A 27,331-nucleotide genomic window follows, 5' to 3' on the forward strand; every position below is an offset into this window, starting at 1 on the left:
GTGAATTCCAGAGCTCCCCCCCCCTCCTTCTGCAATTTTGTTGTAGCAACTTCTATCACAATGTCCTCAAAGACAGATTGGCAGCCCATGAACTTCCTGATAAAGAAAAATGCTGCTCTAGTATCCCCTCCAGCATCTGTTACATTTTTTCTTGAAGATTTTTAAACCCTACCCATTTGTTGTGGTGGTAATAATAATAATAATAATAATAATAATAATAATAATACAGTGGTACCTCTACTTACGAATAACTCTACTTGCAAATGTTTCTACTTACGAACAGAGCTCTGTCCACCATCTTGGATGCGGTTTAGATAGGATTTTTTCTACTTACGATTTTTTTCTCCCAATGCATTCCTATGGGGTTCGACTTACAAATTTTTTCGACTTATGAATGTGTGTTTGGAACGCATTAAATTCGTAAGTAGAGTTACCACTGTAATAATAATAATAATAATAATAATAATAATAATAATAATAATAATAATATTATTTATACCCTGCCCATCTGGTTGGGTTTCCCCAGCCACTCTGGGCGGCTTCCAACAAAATATTAAAATACAATAGTCTGGCAAACATTAAAAGCTTCCCTAAACAGGGCTGCCTTCAGATGTCTTCTAAAAGTCTGGTAGTGTTTTTTCTTTGACATCTGGTGGGAGGGCGTTCCACAGGGCAGGTGCCACTACTGAGAAGGCCCACTGCCTGGTTCCCTGTAACTTGGCTTCTCGCAGCAAGGGAACCGCCAGAAGGCCCTCGGTGCTGGACTTCAGTGGAGATGCAGAACGATGGGGGTGGAGATGCTCCTCCAGGTATACTGGGCCGAGGCCGTTTAGGGCTTTAAAGGTCAATATCAACACTTTGAATTTTGCTCGGAAACGTACTTGGAGCCAATGTAGGTCTTTCAAGACCAGTGTTATGTGGTCTCGGCGGTCACTCCCAGTCACCAGTCTAGCTGCCGCATTCTGGATTAGTTGTAGTTCACCTTCAAAGGTAGCCCCACATAGTCCAAGCCCCATTGCAGTAGTCCAAGCAGGAGATAACCAGAGCATGCACCACTCTGGCTAGATAGTCCGCATGCTTGTGTTGGTCTAAAAGTAGCAATTCCAACTATGCAGCAATCAGCCTGGGCCTAAGAAAATATTTCCCTCATTTTACATTTGGCCAGAAAATGTTCACTTGAGTGACGTTCGGGTGCAACAATTTTACTGGTAGAAAGACCAGAATTAGAACATGTTAATTATGAGACAGAGGGCAAAGGATTTATTATTATTATTATTATTATTATTGGTTCAAGTTCAACATGTCCCCGCCCCTGATTACACTAACATAAAAGTATATATATATTACTTATGAACAGATAAAATAGTAAAGATTTTCAGTTTATCCATTTTGCTGAACAATTTGTGTACCTAAAAGTATTCAAAATAAACCTGAGCAATACTTTTAAATCTTCATTCATAGTATGGATATGCATTTGTTCCATAATAAATGAAACAAACAAAAAAGGGTCCATTCATTTCTTTCCAAAAAGGGTCCATGGAACAAATAGAATGGAAACGAACAAGCTTTTCTATTTCTAATAGCAACAGCCAAGTCTGCTTAAAGTTAGAGGGCAAGAAAGCACTTATTATGTAACTATTTTTAGTCCAAGTCCTGGGTGACAATTGGTTTTCATGCAGTGCAAAAGAAAAGGCCTCCAGAATATTTTAAGGGTCTAAAGATCAGCAAGGAAGGCCAGCAATACTCCTGAGTCTTCTAAGAAAGGAACCACACAGGGCCAGGGTTTATCTATCCCAGCTCTAGGGAACCTTATCCTGATAAAAGGCCATCAAAGATACTGTTTCCTAAGATCTGGTTACAGGTAGGTAGCCGTGTTGGTCTGGATCGAAGTAAAATAAAAAAATTCCTTCAGTAGCACCTTAAAGACCAACTAAGTTTTTATTTTGGTATGAGCTTTCGTGTGCATGCACACTTCTTCAGATACAGTGAAATGGAAGTTTCCAGGCACTTATGTAGAGAAGGGGTGGGGAGGGGTGGGGATGGGGAGGGGGGATCACTCAGAAGGGTGGTGGAAATGGGTGATTGACTGACTGATAGCTGTTGATGACCGCAAACGACTGCAAATGGTTTTGCATGAAAAAGCAAGGGTTGAGATGGCTGAAGATCGCTTATCATGTATAATGAGATAAGAACCCGATATCTCTGTTCAAACCAGGTCCCTCCATGGTTTTGAGCTTGGTGATAAGTTGCAATTCAGCAACTTCTCTTTCCAGTCTATTTCTGAAATTCTTTTGTAGTAAGACAGCTACTTTGAGATCTTGTATAGAATGTCCTGGGAGATTGAAGTGTTCTCCTACTGGTTTTTCTGTCTTCTGGTTCCTGTTTCCTAAGATGCAGACATATCTTAAGTTTCCCTGATCTCTTTAGCCAAAGGTGTGATTTTTTTCTTTTTTCTTTAGTTGGAAAGCCTTCCTTCCTGATGCCGAGAGTTTTCAGTGCAACCAACACACACACACACACACATGGAAGTACTGTATCAACATGTATGTAAAACCTTCACGGAAACTGAACAGAAAGCACAGACAACAACCTGAACTAGGCTTTCAGTAATGAAAGGAGAAATTCTTCTTCTTCTTCTTGCACACCCCTCTCTGAACTATGATTTTATGATGATGATGATGATAATAATAATAATAATAATAATCCTTTGCATGCCTGGGTACAGTGGTCTTCTTCTAATAAGAATGATAGAATATGTAGGTTGGACCACAAGACATTTCCTGCTAATGAGCTGAGTTCCACCCAAAAAATGACTTTTGAATAATGGTCTCTGGAGAGAGAAGAAAAGCAGGCAACAAAACAATCTTCTGCTACTTGGACAACAAAGCCTTCCAGCCTTAGTAATGGATTGTAGTAAAGAAGTCTCCTTTCAAGACATGATGGGGATGACATTTCACACCGAATCCATTCTCACATTATGCTTCTGATTTAATATAATGCAACAAGACTAAAATAATAAAAATTGAAATAATAATTCACTTCAGCTTTCACATTAAGAAATAAGGTGTTAAAAATCCGTAGTACATACCAGCATGGTGGTACATCCATTTGAATTTTTTATTTGAAGCTACCTTGATCTCTCTTCCTGATACACTGCCTATGATCAGATGACTTAAATCCAAATGATGCTGTTCACAAATAGCCACATTCTTCACTCTTTACCTGTCATTGGGATTAAACTGGCCTATGTCACCTACATTAGACTAGAAACTGCATCCTTTGACACCTTAAGGTTGTAATCGTATAAACATTTACTTTGAAGTACATCTCTACCAACTCAGTGAGATTTCCTTTCTCATAACAAGCACACAATAATAATAATAATAATAATAATAATAATAATAATAATAATAATAATTGTTATAAGAATTTTAAGGTCATATATATATATATATATATAATTGTTCATAAAACATGTACATGAATGTACAGAAACATGTCTGAAGCAGCACAGGAAGACAGGCCTGACTGACACCATTTTGACTCTCTCTCTCTGACCAGGTGTTCCTCTGCAAGGAAGAAGGGGGGTGGGGGGAACCTTCTCATTGTCTTAGGAATTAAAGTGATAATCCCTGGCATCCTGATACCTGGGTGCCAGACAAAAGGGTGTGATTAACTTGGCTGGGAAACAGGGAAATGTAAATATCTCTCTCTTTTGTTGATTAGGTTTTGGGGGCAGGGGGCAGGGTCCAGGATGCTCAGATTACTGCCACCAGACCTCCCCTTTCATGATGTACCTATGATGAATCTAGGGAGAGGGGTCTTGGGCTACACCCCTTCTGTGACATATGGATGATGCTTCTGGGGGGTGGGCTGAAACCAATTTCAAATTTCTTTTTAAGGGCAGGACACCTTTGTTTGGGGTTCCTTCCTTGTTCTCCTGCGTGAGAGGAAGGACCCTGTTGCAACAGCGAAAATAAAGGCTTTGCTTCTCAAACTTCTCTGGTTGGCCTCTGTTATATTCTCCAACCGATGGAGAACCCAATAAGGGAATAAGGGCAGATTTTTGCCTATATCAGAAATAATAATAATAATTTATTTATACCCCGCCCATCTGGCTGGGTTTCCCCAGCCACTCTGGGCGGCTTCCAACAGAAAAATAAAACACAATAATCTATTAAACATTAAAAGCCTCCCTGAACAGGGCTGCCTTCAGATGTCTTCTAAAAGTCTGGTAGTTGTTTTCCTCTTTGACATCTGTTGGGAGGGCGTTCCACAGGGCAGGCGCCACCACAGAGAAGGCCCTCTGCCTAGTTCCCTGCAACTTGGCTTCTCGCAACGAGGGAACCGCCGGAAGGCCCTCGGTGCTGGACCTCAGTGTCCGGGCAGAATGATGGAGGTGGAGACGCTCCTTCAGGTATACTGGACAATTAGTCCTGCCAGAGCATATGTGAGGAATTCTAGACCACAAATGAAATCACGTCAATTGATCAATCTTCTTACCTGTAGTCAAGGCCTCTTTCATTTTTATTGCACAGAATGGCTGTAGTTGCTCCCCTTGATTCGGCAAAGGTCCTAGCTCAAAGGAGTTGAATGATATTCGTAAGAAGGGAGCCATTTCTCATAGCACAATTGTAAACCTACAGAGGGGAAAAAACAAACAAAAAAGTTAAGGCTAAAGTTAAAAATTGGGCTGTGTGGAGAAAATAAGATGAAGAAAGGACTCAGTAAACCTTGCTTGAAATCAACTCCTGGTGTGTTCTGAGACCCATCTGATTAGTTGACTATATTTATAGGAAAAAGATTAGATGCTTCTTTCTTTCCGGTCTAATTATAATAAATCCAATTCAGAGTAAATCTGAATACAGACATTCTAGTTCACATACAGCTTTTTAAAACAAAAAAAACAAAAATGCATCATGTTATTGTGTGATTGGCTCAGATCCTAAGAACTAAGTGTCTTGCTCTGCTCATGGAATAGAGGTTTTCACACTTTTTGTACCCCCAAAACCAGATCTATAAGGTCTGAGGACCCTGGAAGATGGTGTGAGATATGGCATAAGAGAGGCTGCAGATGGGCGGAAGACTTGAAAACTGCAGGAGCCCCTTCAGTTCACACTTTTTGGAATCAAACCACATATCTTTGGCTAGTGGCCATACAGGTAATTAACCTTTCTAGTTAACACATCATACACAAACCTCTTCATTTTTCTTATCCTGCTGTTGGAAATTTATTGCTCTAGATCACTGTCCATCTTGATAAGACACGTAAGCCCCACCAGCATTTAGCTAATGACAAATTTATTAACAGAAAGCAAACCCGTGTTTGGCTCCCTGCAGTTCTGTCATTGTGTTTAAGGCTGACACAAGCACCAAAAACACATCATCAGTAGAATGTTTCATTCTTCTCTGGACTAAATGAGAGCACAAATGTTGTTCATTTGTTTGCTTCATCTTATTTTAAATAAATCACTATCCCTACTTTGTCTAGACAGCTTGGTATCACCCAATCCCCAAATTGAAATCAAGGTGGCTTACATAAAAGCATATCATAGAATAAATAAAAAATACAGTATAAAATTATAAGTAAATCATGCATTCTTACATACATATAAACATTAAAGTTAAAATACTTCCAATTTGATATATTAGCTATGCATCTTTTAAAGCAACACTAGATGACAAATATTTCAGACCTAAGAGAAAACTCTGCTTTAGAAAGCCTGTGGTCCAATATTACTATAAAAGAAAAACAAAATCTGTAATGAAAGATAAACTAAAAAGAAGTCTGTTAGAGGGTTACAATTAGACACAAGGTCATCCTTACATTTTCTAACATATCACAAGACATTCAGTCTGCACACTCTCAGTATAAGCTACAAGCATTACAGCCAAAAACTATGATCTAAACCTTAAAATATGTGATGCTTGATTGAATCATCATTCCTGTGCATGGGAAATCTTTCACACAGATAAACTTCTGTGATCTATTTGCCTGCATAATTAAGAAATCCAGTATTTCACTTGTGAAATATGCATGAAGTACAAAAGCATCTGGTTTTAGTACTTTCCCCTGCCACCTAGTAGTTTCAGTCTTTAAAGAAACAAAAGCTACTCCAACCCACAAATCAGATCAGGTTCTATCCTGTCTTTCTTCTTTCCCCCATTTGCTTGCTTAACTAATTCGGAAATTATTTGTACCTCATTCCCTACTGTCCGCTTGTTCTCTCAATTACATGCGTGTTATTATAAAAAATATTTTCAGTTCTGATGTCTATTTTGGCATGAGACTGTAGGGCAAACACACATCTTGGTTTCCTCATTAAAAGACAAAAACGAATTCACAATTGTAATCCCCATTATATCTATATCTATATTTAATTTCCCCATTGCTTTTGGTAACACTCTTCACCTGTCCTGCATTAGCAACCACACAAATATAACCTTTCCTACTTCCTTACACTGAAGTCAATCTTAATCACAGAGCAATTCTGTTCCACAGGTAGATTTCCACATGAGATCTGCAACAAACTCGCTTGTCAGTGGCTCATACTGGCAAATCGGTAGGTGGCGCTCTTTCCACTGTATCAGTAATTGATCTCCAGAAACCATACTACAACATGAATTGTTGCAGTGTCCCTTCTGTCTTAAATTAGCTTAAAACAATTTTCTTAATGCACAGCACACTCTTGCATACTATTTTGTCAGTCCAAAGAAGGGTATCATTTGCTATTATTAAAAATGTCCTATTTTAATGTTGTATTTTAACATAACCAAGAATAACGTGTATAATTTCAAATCAGCACCACTTACTATGTTATAACTTAAACTGAGTAATACACCCTGATTACTACATAATTACTACATTACTACATAAGCAAAGCCAACCATAAGATACACAATGATGCCACAATCCCTCATCATTTGGGCGTTATTCCTGCATCTCATGTACCAACCTATTTATCTTCTCTCCAGATTGCCAGCCATCGTTTTGCTTTTATTAAAGCACGTTTTAATGTTTTTTCCTTCCAACGTTCTTTTGCATAGATTTTCCAAGGGTTGAGCCTCGGTTCTGTGTTTGTGCGATAATCGTTCAATTGAATCCCTCCACCATATAGTGTTTACTTGTCCTCTATATAGTGCTGGTCTGGTATCCGGCAGAGGCACATCTTGCCTTCTTATTGCAAGATACAGACCTGTTTGTAACCTTGCAAGTAGCAAAAATTTTAAATTCTGTCCCGTCTTATAATATAAGAGACGTAATGGTCTCCTATATGAAAATTGAAACTCTTTATTATATCCTATCCCTGATTTTGTATATTTCCCTAATATTTTATTTCTATCCATATTTTACTTTATTAATTGTAACTCAATTATGAGTGCCTTGGTTGCTTCTGTATTTTTATGAGCTTAAAGCTGAAATAAACTGATTCTGAATGATGCCACAAATTCCTTGCCCCTATTTGCCACCTCACACAATGGCTGGTGTGAATAAATGAAGAAGGTCCAGCCTTCAATTCTTCCAGTTTTTTTTAAAAATGTTTTATTAAAGATTTTCTTGGGTTATTCTTCCAGTCTTTGTTATTCAGATCACCACCATCCCATCCATTGGTCATTCCAGTCATTGGTACAGATATGCCACCTTCCAGATTTTTCCAGTTCCACTTTGCAGAAAGTTCCCCTTTCTTTTTGTTTCACTCCAGCCTACGTTATGAATGGAGTAGATTTCAAAGCAAAATGGAAGTGAGAAGAACACACATTTTACAGTAATAACATAACCCTGAATAGCTCAGTTGGATAGAACGTGGTGCTGATAATGCCAAGGTTGCAGGTTCGATCCCTATATGGGGCAGCTGCATATTCCTGCATTGCAGGAGGTTTGGACTAGATGATCATCAGGGTCCCTTCCAGCTCTATGATTCTGTGATTCTAACCTTTGCCAGAGGCTTATTATCCCTTGCTGCCATGAATTAAGACAGTATCAGTGATGGGCAGTGCTTTTTCTGGGGGTACTCAAGGGTAAAAGTGTGGCACTTACTGTAACAACAACTTTGTGGTGAGTCCTGGCACCTTTTCTTTCTAGAAGAATAACACTGGCGATGGGGATGGCCAGAAACAGAGCCAGGATAAGGCCTTTCTCATTGGCAGCTCACCTTTCAGAGTCACTTCTTGGTGTTGCCAGTACATCTCCTAGCTGTGTATTTGACTATGTGAGCGTAGCTCCCCCCCCCAATTATTTCTATTTATCCCAAACATAGATATGAAAGACACAGTTTCTAGAGTATGAATCCGATCCTTTTAAGCAGTTCAAACCAAAGGTTTTTTTTTCTGATTCAATATTCTCAACAGTTACAAATCTTGAATTAATGTAGTAGATATTCCTGAACTGACATGCTCAGATAATATGCTTTGCTTCCTTCGATTAGGGAACGAACTATTATAAACCTTTTCATTCCAAGGTACGCATCCTTCTTTGAAAATGAAAGCCCTAACAGCAGGCTATAAAACCAAAGATAAATGAAATATTATTTTAAAGAGGAAGAGATTGTAATGTGGATCAAATGCTTATTATTTTTGCTGTGGTGAGCATTTTCCTAGTAAACTCATGTTCATCACTGCCAACATGATTATTCGACTACCATTTAGGGGGACAAGTCAGCATTTCCCATCTACTCCTTGAGCTGATATTTGCATAAGTGTTTGTGTACCGTATACAGATACACCCATTGCAAGCAAGTGGTGCTTAGCAAGGATCCTAAAATACATTTAACAGCCAACATGCTTTCCACAAATTTTATTCAAGATATCATTGACTGTTAAGAACAGGAAAAGAAGAATTCAGGTATGATAGTTTCCAATTACTTGGTAACTCGTTGGCCTGGTTCACAAATAAGCATGATTCAGGGTGCAGAAATGGGCGTCAAAAGTGAAGATCACGCCTGCTGCATTATTTCCCCAGTCCTGCTGATGTTGAGCTGCTCTGGTTCGCCAGAAGCAGATTTGTCATGCTGGTCACATAAACTGGAAGCTGTACGCTGGCTCCCTCAGCCAGTAAAGCGAGATGAGCGCCGCAACCCCAGAGTCGTCTGTGACTGGACCTAACGGTCAAGGTCCCTTTACCTTTCATGCTATAAAAAAACTTAAGGAACTATACTGGAACTTTCTTATCTGGGCAAAAGACCCCCCAGTAGCCACTCCATGCACATGCATAAAGCTTGGAAGGTACAGACATCAGTTTTCAAAGTGAGAATCTCTTGCAACTCTCAAGGCCAGGCATCCCCAAACTTCGGCCCTCCAGATGTTTTGGACTACAGCTTCCATCTTCCCCAACTACTGATCCTGCTAGCTAGGGATCATGGGAGTTGTAGGCCAAAACATCTGGAGGGCCGTAGTTTGGGGATGCCTACTCAAGGCAAAAATGGATTTGAAAGTGCTACTGAGTTCCAAGGCCCAAGTTTAACCTCCCTGCTCCCAGTTGCCCATCCCTAACCCTGTCTACAAAAAAAAAAAAGCTCTTAATGAGACTAGATGTTTTGTTTTATATATATAAACAGCAATTTATATACTTGCTGGTTACATAAAATATGTATTTAAATAAAATATGTATTTCCATTTCACAAGTTAGCCCCTTATATCTCTGGATCAATATTTATATATCTTTGCTTCCTGTTTATTTGTTTTTCTCCTGTATCAGTGTAAGCTATGTTTTTACCAATATACAAGTAGTTAAAAGGTTGCTATTTGCTATAGATGCTTTTGTGTAAATGAGATAATAAACACATTAGAACCGCAACTTATTATGCAAAGCTTTGGTGTTTGGAAAAGGTTGAGATTAAAAGATCAGTAGTAGGCTTTGATTAGCAAATTGTGCTGTAATCAGTGTTTGAAACTTCTAGGTTCATTTTGCGAAACGGAATTTCATTACTGTGAGCAGTGTCTGAGCTCTGGGTGCAGTACTGTGCCTAAGATTTCAAATTAAAACTGCGGAGTGGAAGGAAAGGAGGACCTTTTTCTGCCTCCTCACTTCCAGATACTGTACTCTCTGAAGACTGGAGTAAAGACCCTCTTAAGAATATTAAGGGGGTGCAAGGGAAGGGCTGGACCATGTGAAAAATTAACATAATATTTTAGCAGCAGTTCATTCATTTTCAACTTTGTGTTCTTCTTATAAAAAAGTGCGCCTAGACATTCCGTTGTGCCCATAACCTAGGTTTAAGGTGCCATTTAGCTCCTAGATTTCATATCTCAATTTCTAACACTGGCTGTGATGTACAAATCTTGTCCCCCCCCCCCCCAGCATTTGTTTTAAAAGGTGGACTAAAATGTACCTAAACAAGCATATTTAGCTCCTTTTTAGAGGAGTATTCTGAATTGAGTAATTTGTTGTGTAAAAAAATCCTAACTAGGGACATTGTTGCAAACTGGAATGTTAATAATCTCACAATTTGTTCTACCAAGAGGGCAACAACAGCGACACTTTGTTCTCTATTCTGAGGACAAGTGAAATTGTTTTTTCCTTGGCAAATTCATCACCCAGCTTTTGTCATATTAAAACAGCAACCTTACATTAAAAACAACAACCTTCCTCTAATAGTGTGAGTAAAGGTAAAGGTAAAAGGACCCCTGACCATTAAGTTCAGTCGCGGATGACTCTGGGGTTGCGGTGCTCATCTTGCTTTACTGGCCGAAGGAGCCGGCGTTTGTCCGCAGACAGCTTCTGGGTCACATGGTCAGCATGACTAAGCTGCTTCTGGCAAACCAGAGCAGCGCATGGAAACACTATTTACCTTCCCGCTGGAGCGGTACCTATTTATCTACTTGCACTTTGACGTGCTTTAAACTGCTAGGTTGGCAGGAGCTGGGACTGAGCAACGGGAGCTCGCCCCGTTGCGGGGATTCGAACCGCCAACCTTCTGATTGGCAAGCCCTAGGATCTGTGGTTTAGACCAGTGGTCCTCAACCTTGGGCCTCCAGATGTTTTGAGACTACAGTTCCCATCATCCCTGACCACTGGTCCTGCTAGCTAGGGATCATGGGAGTTGTAGGCCAAAAACATCTGGAGGCCCAAGGTTGAGGACCACTGGTTTAGACCACAGTGCCACCCGCATCCCTAATAGTGTGAGTAGAAATACAATTTTATTCCTGTTCTTAATACCAAGGGTATATCCATTTTTTCCAGCACTGCCTGACAGGTTTCCCCTCTTGGTATTCTACACACTTGAAAACTGGATAGCCACACAATGTAAAATTTATTGGCTAGTTCAAAAAAGATGAAATGTAGCTGGGTGCGTGCTAGGAAATCAGGGCACACCCAACATTGAAACTACTGTACTGTAAATTCAATGCCTTCAAATTAACAGAATTAAGTAGAAGGACCAGTTCCTCATGTTGTTTTTACAGATTCCTACCCTTGGTGAATAATAGTAGTTTCAAAACATGCAGAGATAGCATGTGGGTAGGTTCCCCCACTATGTTTCTCCTTAGCACACGGGGCTGCTAAGGCAATACAACACATCTAGGGACTTCTGCAGTTAATCCAGTTGAATTGTATGGTTTCTTTTGGCATTTTTCTCTTTGCAGTGTGTAAATCCATACTGACAAATGTAACATTTGTAAGCTTCTTTACATAATATTTGTGTTTTAGCTCATATTATTTGAACATTATTTGCAACATTAAACTATTTATTTGTTAACCAGCTTGATCTTCCCTACAAATATAATCAATGTGATTCATGTAACAGTTTTACAACATCAAGAATTGATCTGTTACTTCATGAAAACTGTTCTCACTAAAACATGAATCAAAACCAAAATTCCACTTGCAGCAATATACACAATGAGCTAATGTTTCATGGGCAAGTGTCAAACTTACAGTAAGTTTGACTGGACATATGGGAAAAAAGGTTTTCTGGCATATGTCCTGTGACCAATTTAACAACAACAATTTTATTATTTATATGCCACCCATCTGACTGGTTTGCCCCAGACACTCTGGGCGGCTTCCAGCAAAATATAAAAACACAATAAATAACAAGAACAGAACAGCTTATTTGATGAGAAAAATTATTCTCCATTCCTACATGTCTCAAGTGGTCATTTAAAAGAATGTCCTTCATCTATTTATGAATCCCTCTTTCCTCGCATTAAAGTACTTCAACTCCCAAGATGTGTAAAACAACTTAAAAGCTTCTTTATGTTAAGAATAATGAATGCTTGTAGAAAGTGTTAATGGTTTTGTTTTTTGATTTTGCATAGGCAGCTTTCAGCCTTCTACCATTTACGGTTATGCTCTGCACTACTGAATGCCAACTTCCTTCACAAGTCTAACTTCAATGCTTAACATAATTGAAATAATGGATTAACTACAGGGATTCTGCTGCACCAATAGTTCACAAATGTTAAGGAGTCCCAAACAGCTAATGGAGCAATTTCCATTTATATTTTGCTTTCCAACATCCTCCTCCTGACTCTCAAAGACCAAATGGAAATTTTACAGACCAAAGAGTTGGATGTAGCTCTTTTCAGATAAATTGTTTTGAACAATCCATAAACAGTCCATTTCCATTATAACATGACTTTTTAATAAAATACAAAATCTACAGTGGAAAAGTTACTAGTTTCCATGGGATTATGCTCAACGGAAAGAAAATGTAAGTGTAAATAATGAGCCTCTGGAGTCTGGACCATATACACGTAATTTAGTGCATGGGTGGGGGAGGGGGTGAATGTAGAAATAAACCAATTCTTTATCCCAGTTGTACACAAAAAAACTGTGAAAGCAAACCAAAGAGTATAAAATGCCTTAATTCAAGGATTAAATCTATTACTCTCAACCTGAATCTCTATTTTAGCTTCCTCTCATAGGCAAGGTTTCTTTTGAACAAGCACTGACTGTACAACCAGTGGATGCTGCCCAGAACAAAGAAATGATTACAGTTCCTGTTCAGAGGATTTATAATCAATCAGAAAAAAGAAAAATAAGGTAAGATACTTGGATGTAAGCAAACTATTTAAGATTTGTGAACCTGTCATAATGACTGCAGAGTAATCCATTGCTATAAACTGATTTTATTTATTTATTTTTTAAAAGCTGAAATTCAAGAATTAATTATTTGACAAAACAATTCTGGAGCATGTATGAGAAACCAGAATGAGATAAGCTTTCAGGTCAGGGCTAAATTAGATACAGTATATTATTTGTCTGAATGCAATCAGGATGTGTGTTACATAAACAGAAGGCCAAGGGAAGTCTCAGCAGCCCTGGAACAGTGGGGTCTATAGAGGGGGGAGTTTATGTCTCCCCCACTCTTGCATGTTCGGGGGGGGGGGAATCTAACCTTTGAAGTTACCATTTTGATTTCAATGAAAGTGTCCAATGGGAGTTTCTCTTAGAAGTCGCGTAGGAAGATAAAAGCACAAATGATCCCTCTTGTATTAGACTAAAGGCCCATCCAAGTCCAGCATCAAAATTCTCAACTAGATGTCACAGGGAAGGCCAATAGCAGGGCATGAATGCAACAACAATCTACTACTTTTTTCCCCTTCAGAGACTAGTATTCGGAGGAATGTCACCACTAATCATGGAGGCCGCATATAATTCTCATGATTAGTAGTCAGTGATAGCCTTATCTTCCATGAATTCGTCTAATTTTACTTTAAAGCTAAATTGGTGGCCATCATCCCACCTTGTGGCCCTGGCTTCACCAGTGCAACTACATAGACCATGAAGGAGTACCTTTCCCCCCATGTCTGTTGTGAATCTCCCATCCTCACTGGATTACTCTGGGTTCTAGTAACCCTACCCATTCTGTCCTGGGAAAGATACAGGAAACTGAATGCAGATTTCCAAAAAACAGCAAGGAGAGACAAGAGGGTCTTCTTAAATGAGCAATGCAAAGAAATAGAGGAAAACAATAGAATGGGGAAAACCAGAGATCTGTTCAAGAAAATTGGAGATATGAAAGGAACATTTCGTACAAAGATTACCATAATCAAGGACAAAAGTGGTAAGGACCTAACAGAAGCAGAAGACATCAAGAAGAGGTGGCAAGAATACACAGAGGAATTATACCAGAAAGACATGGAGGTTTCGTACACCCCAGGTAGTGTGGTTGCTGACCTTGAGCCAGACATCTTGGAGAGTGAAGTCAATTGGGCCTTAGAAAGCACTGCTAATAACAAGGCCAGTGGAAGTGATGATATTCCAGCTGAACTATTTAAAATTTTAAAAGATGATGCTGTTAAGGTGCTACACCCAATATGCCAGCAAGTTTGGAAAACTCAGCAATGGCCAGAGGATTGGAGAAAATCAGTCTACATCCCAATTCCAAAGAAGGGCAGTGCCAAAGAATGCTCCAACTACCGCACAATTGCGCTCATTTCACACGCTAGCAAGGTTATGCTTAAAATTCTACAAGGCAGGCTTAGGCAGTATGTGGACCGAGAACTCCCAGAAGTGCAAGCTGGATTTCGAAAGGGCAGAGGAACCAGAGACCAAATAGCAAACATGCGCTGGATTATGGAGAAAGCTAGAGAGTTCCAGAAAAACGTCTACTTCTGCTTCATTGACTATGCAAAAGCCTTTGACTGTGTCGACCACAGCAAACTATGGCAAGTTCTTAAAGAAATGGGAGTGCCTGATCACCTCATCTGTCTCCTGAGAAATCTCTATGTGGGACAAGAAGCTACAGTTAGAACTGGATATGGAACAACTGAGTGGTTCAAAATTGGGAAAGGAGTACGACAAGGTTGTATATTGTCTCCCTGCTTATTTAACTTATATGCAGAATTCATCATGCGAAAGGCTGGACTAGATGAATCCCAAACTGGAATTAAGATTGCCGGAAGAAATATCAACAACCTCAGATATGCAGATGACACAACCTTGATGGCAGAAAGCGAGGAGGAATTAAAGAACCTTTTAATGAGGGTGAAAGAGGAGAGCGCAAAATATGGTCTGAAGCTCAACATCAAAAAAACCAAGATCATGGCCACTGGTCCCATCACCTCCTGGCAAATAGAAGGGGAAGAAATGGAGGCAGTGAGAGATTTTACCTTCTTGGGCTCCTTGATCACTGCAGATGGTGACAGCAGTCACGAAATTAAAAGACGCCTGCTTCTTGGGAGAAAAGCAATGACAAACCTAGACAGCATCTTAAAAAGCAGAGACATCACCTTGCCGACAAAGGTCCGTATAGTTAAAGCTATGGTTTTCCCAGTAGTGATGTATGGAAGTGAGAGTTGGACCATAAAGAAGGCTGATCGCCGAAGAATTGATGCTTTTGAATTATGGTGCTGGAGGAGACTCTTGAGAGTCCCATGGACTGCAAGAAGATCAAACCTATCCATTCTTAAGGAAATCAGCCCTGAGTGCTCCCTGGAAGGACAGATCGTGAAGCTGAGGCTCCAATACTTTGGCCACCTCATGAGAAGAGAAGAATCCTTGGAAAAGACCCTGATGTTGGGAAAGATTGAGGGCACTAGGAGAAGGGGACGTCAGAGGACGAGATGGTTGGACAGTGTTCTTGAAGCTACGAACATGAGTTTGACCAAACTGCGGGAGGCAGTGCAAGACAGGAGTGCCTGGCGTGCTATGATCCATGGGGTCACGAAGAGTCGGACACGACTAAACGACTAAACAACAACAACAACAACCCATTCTGTCCATGTTGTGTATAATTTTATGCACCTCTATCATCTTCCCACTTAAGTGTGTGTGTTTCTAATCTGAAAAACCACAAACATTGTAACCTTTCATTATAGGGAGTTGCTTCTGATCATTTTAAGTTTCCTTTTTCTGTGCCTTTTTCAGCTCTACGGTATCCGTTTTGACAAAAATGACAAAAGCTTTAGACAACCAAGTGTGGTGAAGTCGTAGGCATTATAATATTAGCAGCTTCATTTCTGATCTCTTCCTGAACAATACCTAACATGGAATTTACCTTCTTCGCAGCATCTGCACACCGCTTCTGAGAAAACTACCTCAAATATTAATCTCCTATCTAAACCTTTGCTTCAGGAACTGCATGGTTACATTTCCCCCTTGTAATTGGTGGTGACATGACAATGGACTCCTGCTCCTCAGCACTACCATACATGTTGAGATGGTCAGAGTTGTGTCAGGGAGTGGAAGAGTTACATTTCTCTTCCCCATCCTCCACAGTGGCAAGGCTGCTCAGGCTTTCCCTTGGGTCATATTTACATAACAAAAAAGACAAGCACATGTAGTTTGACCCTCAGTAATAAGATACCCCCCCCCAGCACATACCTTCAGATATTTTCTAGCTCCTTCCCTACATGCCCTCCAAAAAAAGCGAAAAGATAAATATATCTATAAGTGCCTGCTACTAAAAGAACGGCATCGTATTTAGCAGCATGCCCGAGGATGTAGTTTTAATGCTAGCTTTCTAGTTTCTATTCTCTATGCTGAGTTTCTAATTGATGGTAATCAGCGATCTCCTCCCACTCACATAGCTGGTTGGTTTGAAGACTTTAGCTGCTTCCCAGCAAGACTGCACCATTGAAATGAGAGTTCAGATGGATGTAAACACTCATTCATATCACACACACACCCGGATCAGAAATTCACATTGTCCCTTTATTGCATACTCTCACTTTGTTTGCTAGCTGCCATAACCATGTTTGCTGTGACATGCATTCCATGAAGATCAAATCACACTCTTTCTCCTCCCTCAGAATTGCAGGGGGGAGGGGAACATGGTTTGCACCCAGCCTTCCATCCAGAGATGACCTTGGAACTAACTGCAAAATGACTGGTTTTATTTTGATGGGAAGGACGCGGGTTGTGACTGGTTTTATCCAGTGCTGCCTCTGCAGTGGGGTCTTGACCAGTACCCACCCACCTACCCTTGACCCAGTGAGGGATTTTTTTTCCTGGTTTCCAATTTTGGTTGCAACCACAGAGGAATTTTTCCTCCCCTGGAGTTCCTGATTCTACAGGTTTTCTGCTTAAGTCACACTGGGCTTGGGAAGTTTGGCAATTCTCCAGGCTCCCACCTTTTCCCCATTTGGCAGATACAGTGCTGCGTTAGGTGAATTGGGGTAAAGGGGGGGGAATGGTGAACACCTTGAGGCACCTTCTAGGAGATGAAAGTAACACATCTGATTTGCATGCAGAAGGTCCCAGGTGTGGGAGATTTGCAGTCAAACCTAACAATCCATATTTGCTAGTTAGGATATGAAGGAGCTAAGGACCACAGAGTTCTAATTGCTACAGTAGGCTAATTTAGTTCACACTCTCTCTTCTCCTGAAAGTAAGTAAATAAGGCCTGTTTCCTGTCATCCACCCCACACATCACACTGCAAACAATGGAGCGCCATCTTGCTGAATTTCAACTAAGATGATTTTAGCCTGCATTATTTTATTGCTGCTGCATAGTGAAAATGCATGTCTGAGACCTATAAACCAAGTAAATCATTTTAAAGCTTGTCCAGAAAACCAAGGATGGGTATGTATTATGATCCTCTGACTTATAGGAGCCCACACTGTTTTGAACCACTTCACACCGCAGCAATCCCTATTTGCAGATCCTTCAGAGTTTTTCTAATAAATTTGTTGCCAATAAAAAATCCCAAAACTGAGTTTTCTCTCATGGGGGCAACCCTTATGCTCTACTTGGTTAGAATCACCAGAATCTCATAGGTGTCCAAGTCTAGAATGGATCTTCCTTATCTGCAGCATTTCTAGAGTTTAGTTTCTTTCCATCATTACTTTTTTTTCAATCTATGCATTAGCTGGCAACTCATCATAATTCCTTTACTAGAGAGGAATAGTATTCAGGCCATTTCCCCCCCCCCCCCCGCACTGCTGATTGTGAGCAGCATTTGCATTTGAATCAGTGGCTTGCTATGAATCAACCCCCAGCCAGTCCAATTATCCCACAATCCAACCTCTCATCTCAAACCTCCTTTATCCTCAATGGATAAAATAGATAGAAGTTAAAATCCATTTTCCCCATACATTCTGGGGCAGGGGGAAGTATGATGCCATTTAACATACACACTCTTCTCAGGATTACATTCTTTCATAGTTCCAGAGGCTTCCTAAAGATGTATGTCTCTCACTGCTCCACATCTAATCCAGGGACTGATAACAACACTGTGAGAAAGCCAAGAAATATTTTGGCAGTTTTACAAGGAAATTGTTGATGGGACAAAAATTCTGCCCACATTAAGTGTTTGTTTCTTAAAAACCTATATTGATTCCTAGTTCAAATAAAAAAAATCAGGCCATCATTTGGCTAGTACCATTGAGTGGCTACCTGTCTAGTCATGGATATCATTTTTAGTTCAGGGCCCTGAACTAAGAACAGCCTGCTGGTGCATTTGACTGTAAACTGTGTTTCAAATTTGAGGAACAGATGGATACACAATTTCTGCTGTCAGAGGACAGCGTAGAAGTAATTGAGTATGACTCCCTAGCATGTCAATCAATGGCTGGTAACACGTTTCAACTTTTCTTTTTCTCTGTTTATTGCACTCTGTCCTAGAACTAATGGGACCCAGGTGGTGCTGTGGTTAAACCACTGAGCCTAGGGCTTGCTGATCAGAAGGTCGGCGGTTCGAATCCCTGTGACGGGGTGAGCTCCCGTTGCTTGGTCCCAGCTCCTGCCAACCTAGCAGTTCGAAAGCACGTCAAAATGCAAGTAGATAAATAGGAACCGCTACAGCGGGAAGGTAAACGGCGTTTCCATGTGCTGCTCTGGTTTGCCAGAAGCGGCTTTGTCATGCTGGCCACACGACCTGGAAGCTGTATGCCAGCTCCCTCGGCCAATAATGCGAGATGAGCGCGCAACCCCAGAGTCGGTCACGACTGGACCTAATGGTCAGGGGTCCCTTTACCTTTTACCTAGAACTAATAAGCTTGTATATACTTCTCCAACACCAAATCCAGAGGTTGCCAGGAACAATATGGAATAAACTTTAATACCCATAGAAAAAGCCTATTAAATTCAGTTTATATTTGTAGAAAAGAATCATTCTACTGATCATCAGAGTGATATTCAGATAGTCACTTTTATTTTGGCAGTTGCATTACAGCTCTGTAAAATATCCAGCTGAGCCTTAAAATGAAGCTTTTCCTATAATTATCAAGTGCATTAGGCTTCATTCTCCTCTAAACATGTAACCATGAAAAGAAGCGGCAGTCAGTTATTATTTCAGTGGCTTTCAATGAAATGACTGCCTTCAGCTTCACAATGACTCTGAACAACACTGACTGGGCTGGGATTTGAGCATGCATCTCCCAGGCCAAAAGGAAAATGCTCTTATCTTCCAGACATGAATAAAGCAAGCATTATTTCTTGGCAACTTGTTGATCATGTGGTTTAGGCTCTGGTCCTCAACAAGCTCTACTAGAAATAACTAGTAGGGTTTCATGTCTAAGTATTTAATTTATGACCAGAATGTTAACAACTATTATTGTGCTTAACCTCACAAATACGTACCAATTATTTGTGGTGAAATTTAACATAAAAGAACCACAAATATTCCTTCCAATAGTACTCTACTGGTGTCAAGGATTAAAAAAACAACAAAGGGCACCAAAGTGAAAAGTACTTCCAAATTTTTTAAAAGAAGCCTTAGTTTGAAATTGTGATCTCGGTACAGCATGCCTTGTCCTAGACATTATGTAGTGGCATTTTGTTTTAGGATTCAAGCTCCTCTACAGCATCAGGATCAATATAATATTGTTAAAGGTAAGAAAGAACACATGGGCTTCCAAGGCACTCTTGAAACTGAGAAGACATTTCATAGAGAACACGGAACACAACCCACATACTCTCATATATGTTTCAGTCACAGCTGCTCTGCATGCTATGGGACTGTTAAAGCAGTGAAAATAATCAACGTCAGAACTGGTGTGTCCAAGGGAAATGGATTTGTGCCATTTTGAGGCAATGTTGATGTGCAGAAAACAGTAGAATCACAAATACATTTTCATCTTCATAGGAAGAAATAAATGGAAGACAGGGAACTCAAACTAGGACCTGCAGTAAGAAAAAACCCAAATCTATGTGCCTAGCATGTGCCACCCAGACCTCTGCTTATTAATTTGCCCACACATCAGTGGTGTTTGGAACAACCAGGAAGCATATTTGCAGCTTCCAGCTGTGATGAGTCCTGTCATGCAAAATGTTCAGGCCTATCTTTTTGAGTCGCCAGCTTTATTAATTCAGCAACAGGGATTCAGCCTACATACAATTATCACATTCCATCACAATGGCCACCTGGAGACCCCAGAAAGAGGGTCACATTTTATATGTATTTAAGCTTGATTGTTGACAACTAAACTGACCAATTTTTTTTAAAAAAATCAGATGCTGGAGTACTGCCCAAATAACGTCTCATGGTAGAGGACAGAACTGCGTGCATAATGCTATCCACCCTGTGCAGCTGGTCTGTTGCTCTCAGGTCTGGTTTGCCTTTAGTATATGGAATGGGAGAGAGGTGTAATTTTGTCCTTTGCCCTAGGCACCAAACTATCTTGGACCCAGCCCTGCACTTAAATTAGAATTTACTTTCCAACAACTCTGGCAGACTCCATTGAGAAAACGCTGGGAGGTGGTGGAACAAACCAATTTAATTCCAAAATAGGCATCTTGCAAGCAATGCCTTCCCCATCTCTCCACTGCCCATTTCTCAAGACGCACCCCCACTCCCAGCTCTCATTTCTTTCCCCCTTGCATTTCTTCTGGAAGAGAACTGCAGCCCTGAGTGGCACAGTTTCCTACTGTTTCTTATTAGCAGCAATAAGCCATTGCTTAACAATAGCTCTGCTTGCCCAGAATTCCATCTCATCTTTCTTCACATTCCAGGAAGGAGCATTTTGGAAAGCAGCTGTTGCATAAATGATAAGAGGGAGAAAACATGAAAACATACCCGTCCTTTCTTACACATTCATCGGCACTCCCACCCTCTCACAAGCAGTGTGGAGAGAAAAGAGGAAGAGCGTCTGCATCAGTTATCTCATTCCCATTCTTAATTCCCATTGCCTGAAATGGCAGTTTCAAAGAAGCAAAAAAATATTAGAAATATGATCTGTGTCTTTGGATTTTAAAAAAATCTATTCTTTAAATGCTCACGAAGAGTCGGACACGACTAAACGACTAAACAACAACAACAAAATGCTCTATATATGCATGCTTAATATAGAGAGCTGCTAGTTATAATAGAAAGCAGTCAAGTTGTTTCATCCCAAATAACAGTAGCCAAGACTACTGTGTATCGCTGTCCGCGCTATAGACATGAGAGAATACTTGAATGTTAGAATCTCATTTATTTGACCAGTGTTAATAACTCAAAATTAATGAACTACATATCTGCATTATATATTAACTATTTGGGCACAAGAATATCCCTGTTAGCATTCATTCATGAGCCATTTGAATACACACATTCATACAGAAAACAAAATTGCTTCTCTCCCCCCTGCTCCATCTAAAATAAAGATGTCTCAGGCTAAGTAAGCCCCACTGAATATAGTGGAACTTACTTCTGGTAAACATACGTAGTTGATACTGCCACACTATAGCAACCAAAGATAGGAGCCTTTAATATATTTTGTTAGAGAAAAATCTCATTCTCAATTTTCATGGGGGTTTTTTAGGCCTGACTCCTAAATTTGCCTACACTTAGTGCTTGATCCTGCCTCATACAGGCAGGATTCCCTCAGGATGATATAAAACTCCCTTTTTGCCTGCCTTGGCTGCACATACATAATATCACACAAGGTCATTACAGGAAACATGCACACTGCTCTAATGTGCATAGTCTGATGCTACGTGGATGTGAGAATTGTATTATGCCCTACGTAGATCCTTACATTTACAGACCCTCCCCACACCATGTCCTTCCAGCAAGCAGCACTAGATTACTTCTCTCTTCATTTGAAAGTGCTACTGTCTCAGAAGTAATTTTTATATCAGTAGTCAAACACAGGGGGTGGGGGTGAAATTGCACTAGTTCAATCCACAGTATTCTAATTACATCACCAATTAGCAGCAGACGTAAACTCAACAAAATTGTTTTACAAAACATTTAAAGGACATTCTGAGTATTTTTTTAAAGGCTTGTAAATTTGATTTTTAAAAAATGTTTCCAATGGTAAATGAATTTCCAGATTATTAAACAAGACTCTAGAACAGGCACCCCCAAACTGCGGCCCTCCAGATGTTTTGGCCTACAACTCCCATGATCCCTAGCTAAGAGGACCAGTGGTCAGGGATGATGGGAATTTTAGTCCAAAACATCTGGAGGGCCGAAGTTTGGGGATGCCTGCTCTAGAAAGCATGAGAAATGAAACTGGAATGTTGTATTCCAAACAAACATAGAATAGCCTTGCATGTCTCTGAAACCTGTGTTTTAAGGAAACTGTGGTTTTGCATATTTGCAGCAATAAATTATTAAGGAATAAGTTCCATTTCAAGCAATAACTCCCACTTCAATAAGGCCAACTGAATATAGTGGGGCTAACTTCTGGGTAAACATGCACAGGACTTGTGCTTTCATGTACTAGCAGCAACTAAGGTGGTTGTTTTTTTCCTTAAAACTACTGTTTGCCATTAGTAATGCTTTGTTTACAGATAAAATGCTATGATACAGAAAATAGGTTATTTGTTTATTTTTGGAAGTACTAGAAAATGACAACAAGGCTAGCTACAGCCTTCTACCACAATGAGCCCTCTTTCCATTTGGCCTGTTTGTTATTACAGGAACACCACTGTGTAGATGGCACACATTTATTTTTTATATCAATAATGGTATTATTTGCTAGAAAGGATAGGAGCAAGTACAGCTTGCCCTCTAGCCTTGCAGCAATAGGGCAATAACTACTAGCTATATGAACAGGAGGAACACAAGCAACCATCAATGACAAAGGTCACTGCTTCATGGGTAAATTGTTTGATTAGAACAGGCACCCCAAACTTCGGCCCTCCAGATGTTTTGGACTACAATTCCCATCTTCCCCAACCAATGGTCCTGTTAGCTAGGGGTCATGGGAGTTGTAGGCCAAAACATCTGGAGGGCCGCAGTTTGGGGATGCCTGGATTAGAACAAGGGAATGCCAGCCATGGCATTCGGTGGTGATGTTGGACTAGCCACATTGTTAGCCCTGCCTCCAGTGTTGTTTTTTTGTGAGGAGAAAAAGACCTTGCACACAACCTTCAGTGACAGGGTTGGAGAAGAGCGCATAATAAAAAAGTAATAAAATCAATAGTTCATGAACATTAACTTTAAAAGAAATCATATTGTTTCACAATAATAGTTATTTGATTCAGGTTTTGTTATTACGGTAACCTAAGTATGAAACTTGTTGATAATGATCTTCTTTTATTGTTCATACAACATTAATATTTAAAAAATACTTGATGAATTACCACCCTCAGTTTTTAAGCTGGTCAAGTGTCCAAGCATAATTGCCCCCTCTTTGTTTAATTAAAAACCTGAGTGCTCTTCTCCCATGTACAAAAATGTACCCACAAAGCATATTGCCCAAACCAAGCAATTTCCAATCACTGCATTTAGACAGCTACTCATGTATCTATAAAAGCTATTAATCATGTCCCTCTTCCAAACTTTCAGAATTAAAGGGAATAGCACAGAAGAAAGAAAACTCTTGTTAATTAGCAAAATGCACCATTCTAGACAACCACCACCTCACAGGAGTTTTAACTCTCCTGCTCATGAAGACACAACAATTGTCACATGCATCATTGCACCTAACCTTCAACTTTGTCAATAGTGGGATCACTGCAAAGCCAGTCACCATATTAGTACAGCCAAACTAATCACATTTCAGATAGGACACAGAGGCAGCCTTATCGTAAGTCAAGCAAGATGTAGGAAACAGTCCAAGGCAGTCATTTAGAGATGGGAGGTTTTGAGCTTGCTTCAGCTCCACACCAAGAGGCTCCCAATGCAATGCTACACATGGCAACAGCAGCACACAGAGGTAGAGAGATGCAGTGCTTCTTTTAAGATGGCACTGCATATTGTGTCACAGACAACAAATGCGTTGTTATTATTTATTAATGTATAAATACACAATTCATGAGGATATGGCCCTAAATGAATATTAGTCAGTATCAGAAGTAGCTTGCCTCTGGGATTTACAAGTGGGAGTGCGCTAGTCCACTCATGTCCAGCTGCTGGTTGGCCAGTGGCCACTGGAAGAATAGACTGCACTAGATACGCCTTTGGTCTGATTTAGCACAGTTCTTTTTATGTTATGACAGTATATTAAGCGTCCAAATGACAGGTATTATTGTTTTGAGTTTTGTGGTTTCCCTCAACTGTGGAGCAAGTGCTAGAGTCAATGACCCAACCAGATCATATTTGTGCTTATTTAGGATTAAGTCCAGGGCTGAACTGGGTTTACAATCTCACCCTTGTAACATTGCTAAAGAGGGAGAAAGAGGGAGGGAGACTTTCCTCCCTGCACCATCCACAGAGAGATAAATGAGCAAAGCAGGGCTTGGATTTCAAGCTGGAGAAGAACTATTAGAGGAAAGAATGTAATTTGCCTAGTTTGGAATTTCTGCAACAGCATGGTTATTTCTGAGTGTCCTCCTTTATTCATGCTAGGGAACATCCACTCATTTAATACCATTTGTGGAAATTGTGAGCTGCGTCATCAGTACCCTATTGTACCCTTCTTGCACAAAACTGACCCCCTTTCATTTTTTTTTTGAATTGCCCATGGTCATTTTTACCCATGATAATCATTTCTATGATTTACCCATTTAAAAGTAATTTTATGAATTAGCCACTATAATTATTTTTATATATAAATCAAAAACCTTGTCTGAGTCATGGTTGAAAAACTGGATCAGCCATGTCCGTGGTTAGCAAAAATGCTAGTGTAGAAATAATGCTAAACATGGTTATGTACAAAAACGAAATGTGACAATCCTCTTGCAAGACATGGAGACAGAGAAGCACATGTCAGTGGTTCTAAGAAGGATATTGACAAGCTGGGACGTGCACAGAGCAGGGTGACCAAGATTACCAGGGGTCTGGAAACCAAGAAAGGTTGAGGGAAATGGGTATGTTTAGCCTGGAAAAGAGGAGGCAGAGGAGATATGAGAGCCATCTTCAAATATCTGAAGGGCTGTCACTCACATGGAGGATGAAGCAAGAACTTGGATCTAGCAGAAAAATGTGGCAATCAAATTAGAAGAGACATGCATTTTGTTACTATCTATTATTTTACTGTTCATGGGCAGTTCGCACAGGATTGATTCCCTGTTGCTTCTTATCTGTTTAAAAGGCATAATTATAAACCAGATTATGCAGAGCAGCACACTTCCAGAGCATAGCTGCCAAGTTTTCCCTTTTCTCGCGAGGAAGCCTATTCAGCATAAGGGAAAATCCCTTTAAAAAAGGGATAACTTGGCAGCTATGTTCCAGAGTGAATTCAATGTTTTAGATACACTTAGAATCGGAATAGTAAATGCAGCAATGCAAGATTCTTACAGCTTTACATGACCATCACAATTAATTTATAACACTATCAATCACAATATAATCACCACTAAATATGTCCAAGAAGGTACCTTACATAAACAACACCAAAATACATGACTGGGCAGTGTGGTAAACAAATTGCATAGTAATTCAGAGAACTAAAATACCTAAAAGCCAAGTTTCTATTTATGCTAAACTGCCCTCAAATTCCGCTTGCAAAAACTGGTGTTACTTTTATAGCAGCCTGCCAGCAACAACTGCATGAAAAGGACTGTATGTTGACAAGTTCAGCTGCTGTACTGATTCAGGGCTTTATTGCTCCACATTAGAATTGTGTTTTTCTCTCAATGGATGCAGCTCAGGGATGGGGGAACCTGTGCATTTCTGGACTCCATCTCCTATCATCTCTGACCAGTCATCTTGGTGGCAGAGGCTGATGGTTGGGATCCAACAACAGTTGAGAGACAGAGGCTCCCCTTTCCTGATATAGCTGCATGTAAAAATCTGAAGGTTTTTTTTTTAAAAAAAGAATTGAATTCTCCATCTCAGCATGAAAGGTACAACAGCCTGAGGTAGGACAAGCCAGTCTGCTCTCTGCCATGGTAAGAGAAGTAGGGTACATGGCTGAAAATGAAACACCAGCAGTGCATGCAAGAAAAAAGGAGAAATGCAGTAGCCTCCTAAATGATTTGAAAGCCATATATTAAGCAAAATTGTGATTTTAAGGAAATGGATCATGAATTTTCACATTAGATCTCAGCAATATACAGTGGTACCTCGGATTACAAACTTAACCCGTTCCTGAAGTCTGTTCTTAAACCAAATCCATTCTTAAACCAAGGCGCGCTTTCCCTAATGAGGCCTCCCACCGCTAGTGCCCTTCCACTGTTCGGCTTCCGTTCGTAGACCGGGGTAAAGTTCGCAAACCGGGACAGTACTTTCAGTTTTGCGGAGTTCGTAAACTGAATAGTTCGTAAACAGGACTGTTTGTAAACCAAGGTACCACTGTGATGATTTACAGAATGAGATAGTGAAGAAGAATTTGGCCTATCAAACATGTTCTGCTAGTATACTGATGCATACAGCATTGATAGTGTTCATTTATAATGAATAATTGAAGCTTCAGTTGTATATGCATGCTATTCCTCATAATACGGTTCAAATCTTTCAAAACCTCATTTTCCCATTCAGAGATTTTGAAGATGACACATTAATACCTGCAAGTGCTTGGAGTGGTATCTCCTCATTTTCCAAAGGAATATTCAATGCATGAAGTTCAGCAAGCAGGCACAAACACAAACACAATTTAGGAAACTTGTAGGTGGATTTAAACAAGTATTCACACGCATACGACGAGACATGAAGGCTGACGACATCAAACCCGTCATGTGCAAATCCAATGAAGACGATCACAGTTCCTTGAGATGCACAGTCAGGTCATGAATCCATAGAAGTGACCAGAGGAGGAATTCACAGAGAAGCAACGTCATGGTACATCTACATCAGCATAACCATATACCTTCCTCTGCCCCAGCTGCAACCAAACTTGTCTCTCCCATACTGGTCTCTACAGTGACAGGAGTAATTGTAAGTAACTGTCAACAACACACATTTTGGTGAACTATAAAACATTTGTGGTGTCAAAATTTATAGAATAAATTTATAGAATATTACTTTTTAATATCACTTTGCTGTCTTCAAATGCAGACATTTAACTCTGAGAGATAAGTAACAAAATAATTATAAAAATAAGAATCTATTTTTCTGAGCTTTTTATATGGATTTAATAAGCACCTTGTTTCACAAAAGCTAAATGTGCTATGGTTTTCAAAACTGCTTTGTA

General features: G+C 40.0%; 1 protein-coding gene across 3 annotated transcripts in view; it reads right to left on the bottom strand.

Annotated features, from left to right (window-relative positions):
* PRKCD (protein kinase C delta) overlaps positions 1–27,331 on the bottom strand; it is a 60,963-nt gene that overhangs the window by 28,809 nt on the left and 4,823 nt on the right. For all 3 annotated transcript variants that reach the window (XM_035106175.2, XM_035106173.2, XM_035106174.2), the window contains exon 2: positions 4,504–4,640. In XM_035106175.2, the coding sequence (XP_034962066.1) occupies positions 4,504–4,618 (115 nt within the window). In that variant the 5' untranslated portion in view covers positions 4,619–4,640. The remainder of the gene's footprint in view (positions 1–4,503; positions 4,641–27,331) is intronic.

Source organism: Zootoca vivipara, chromosome 2, assembly GCF_963506605.1.
Source record: "Zootoca vivipara chromosome 2, rZooViv1.1, whole genome shotgun sequence".
In the NCBI taxonomy this organism is placed as follows: Eukaryota; Metazoa; Chordata; class Lepidosauria; order Squamata; family Lacertidae; genus Zootoca; species Zootoca vivipara.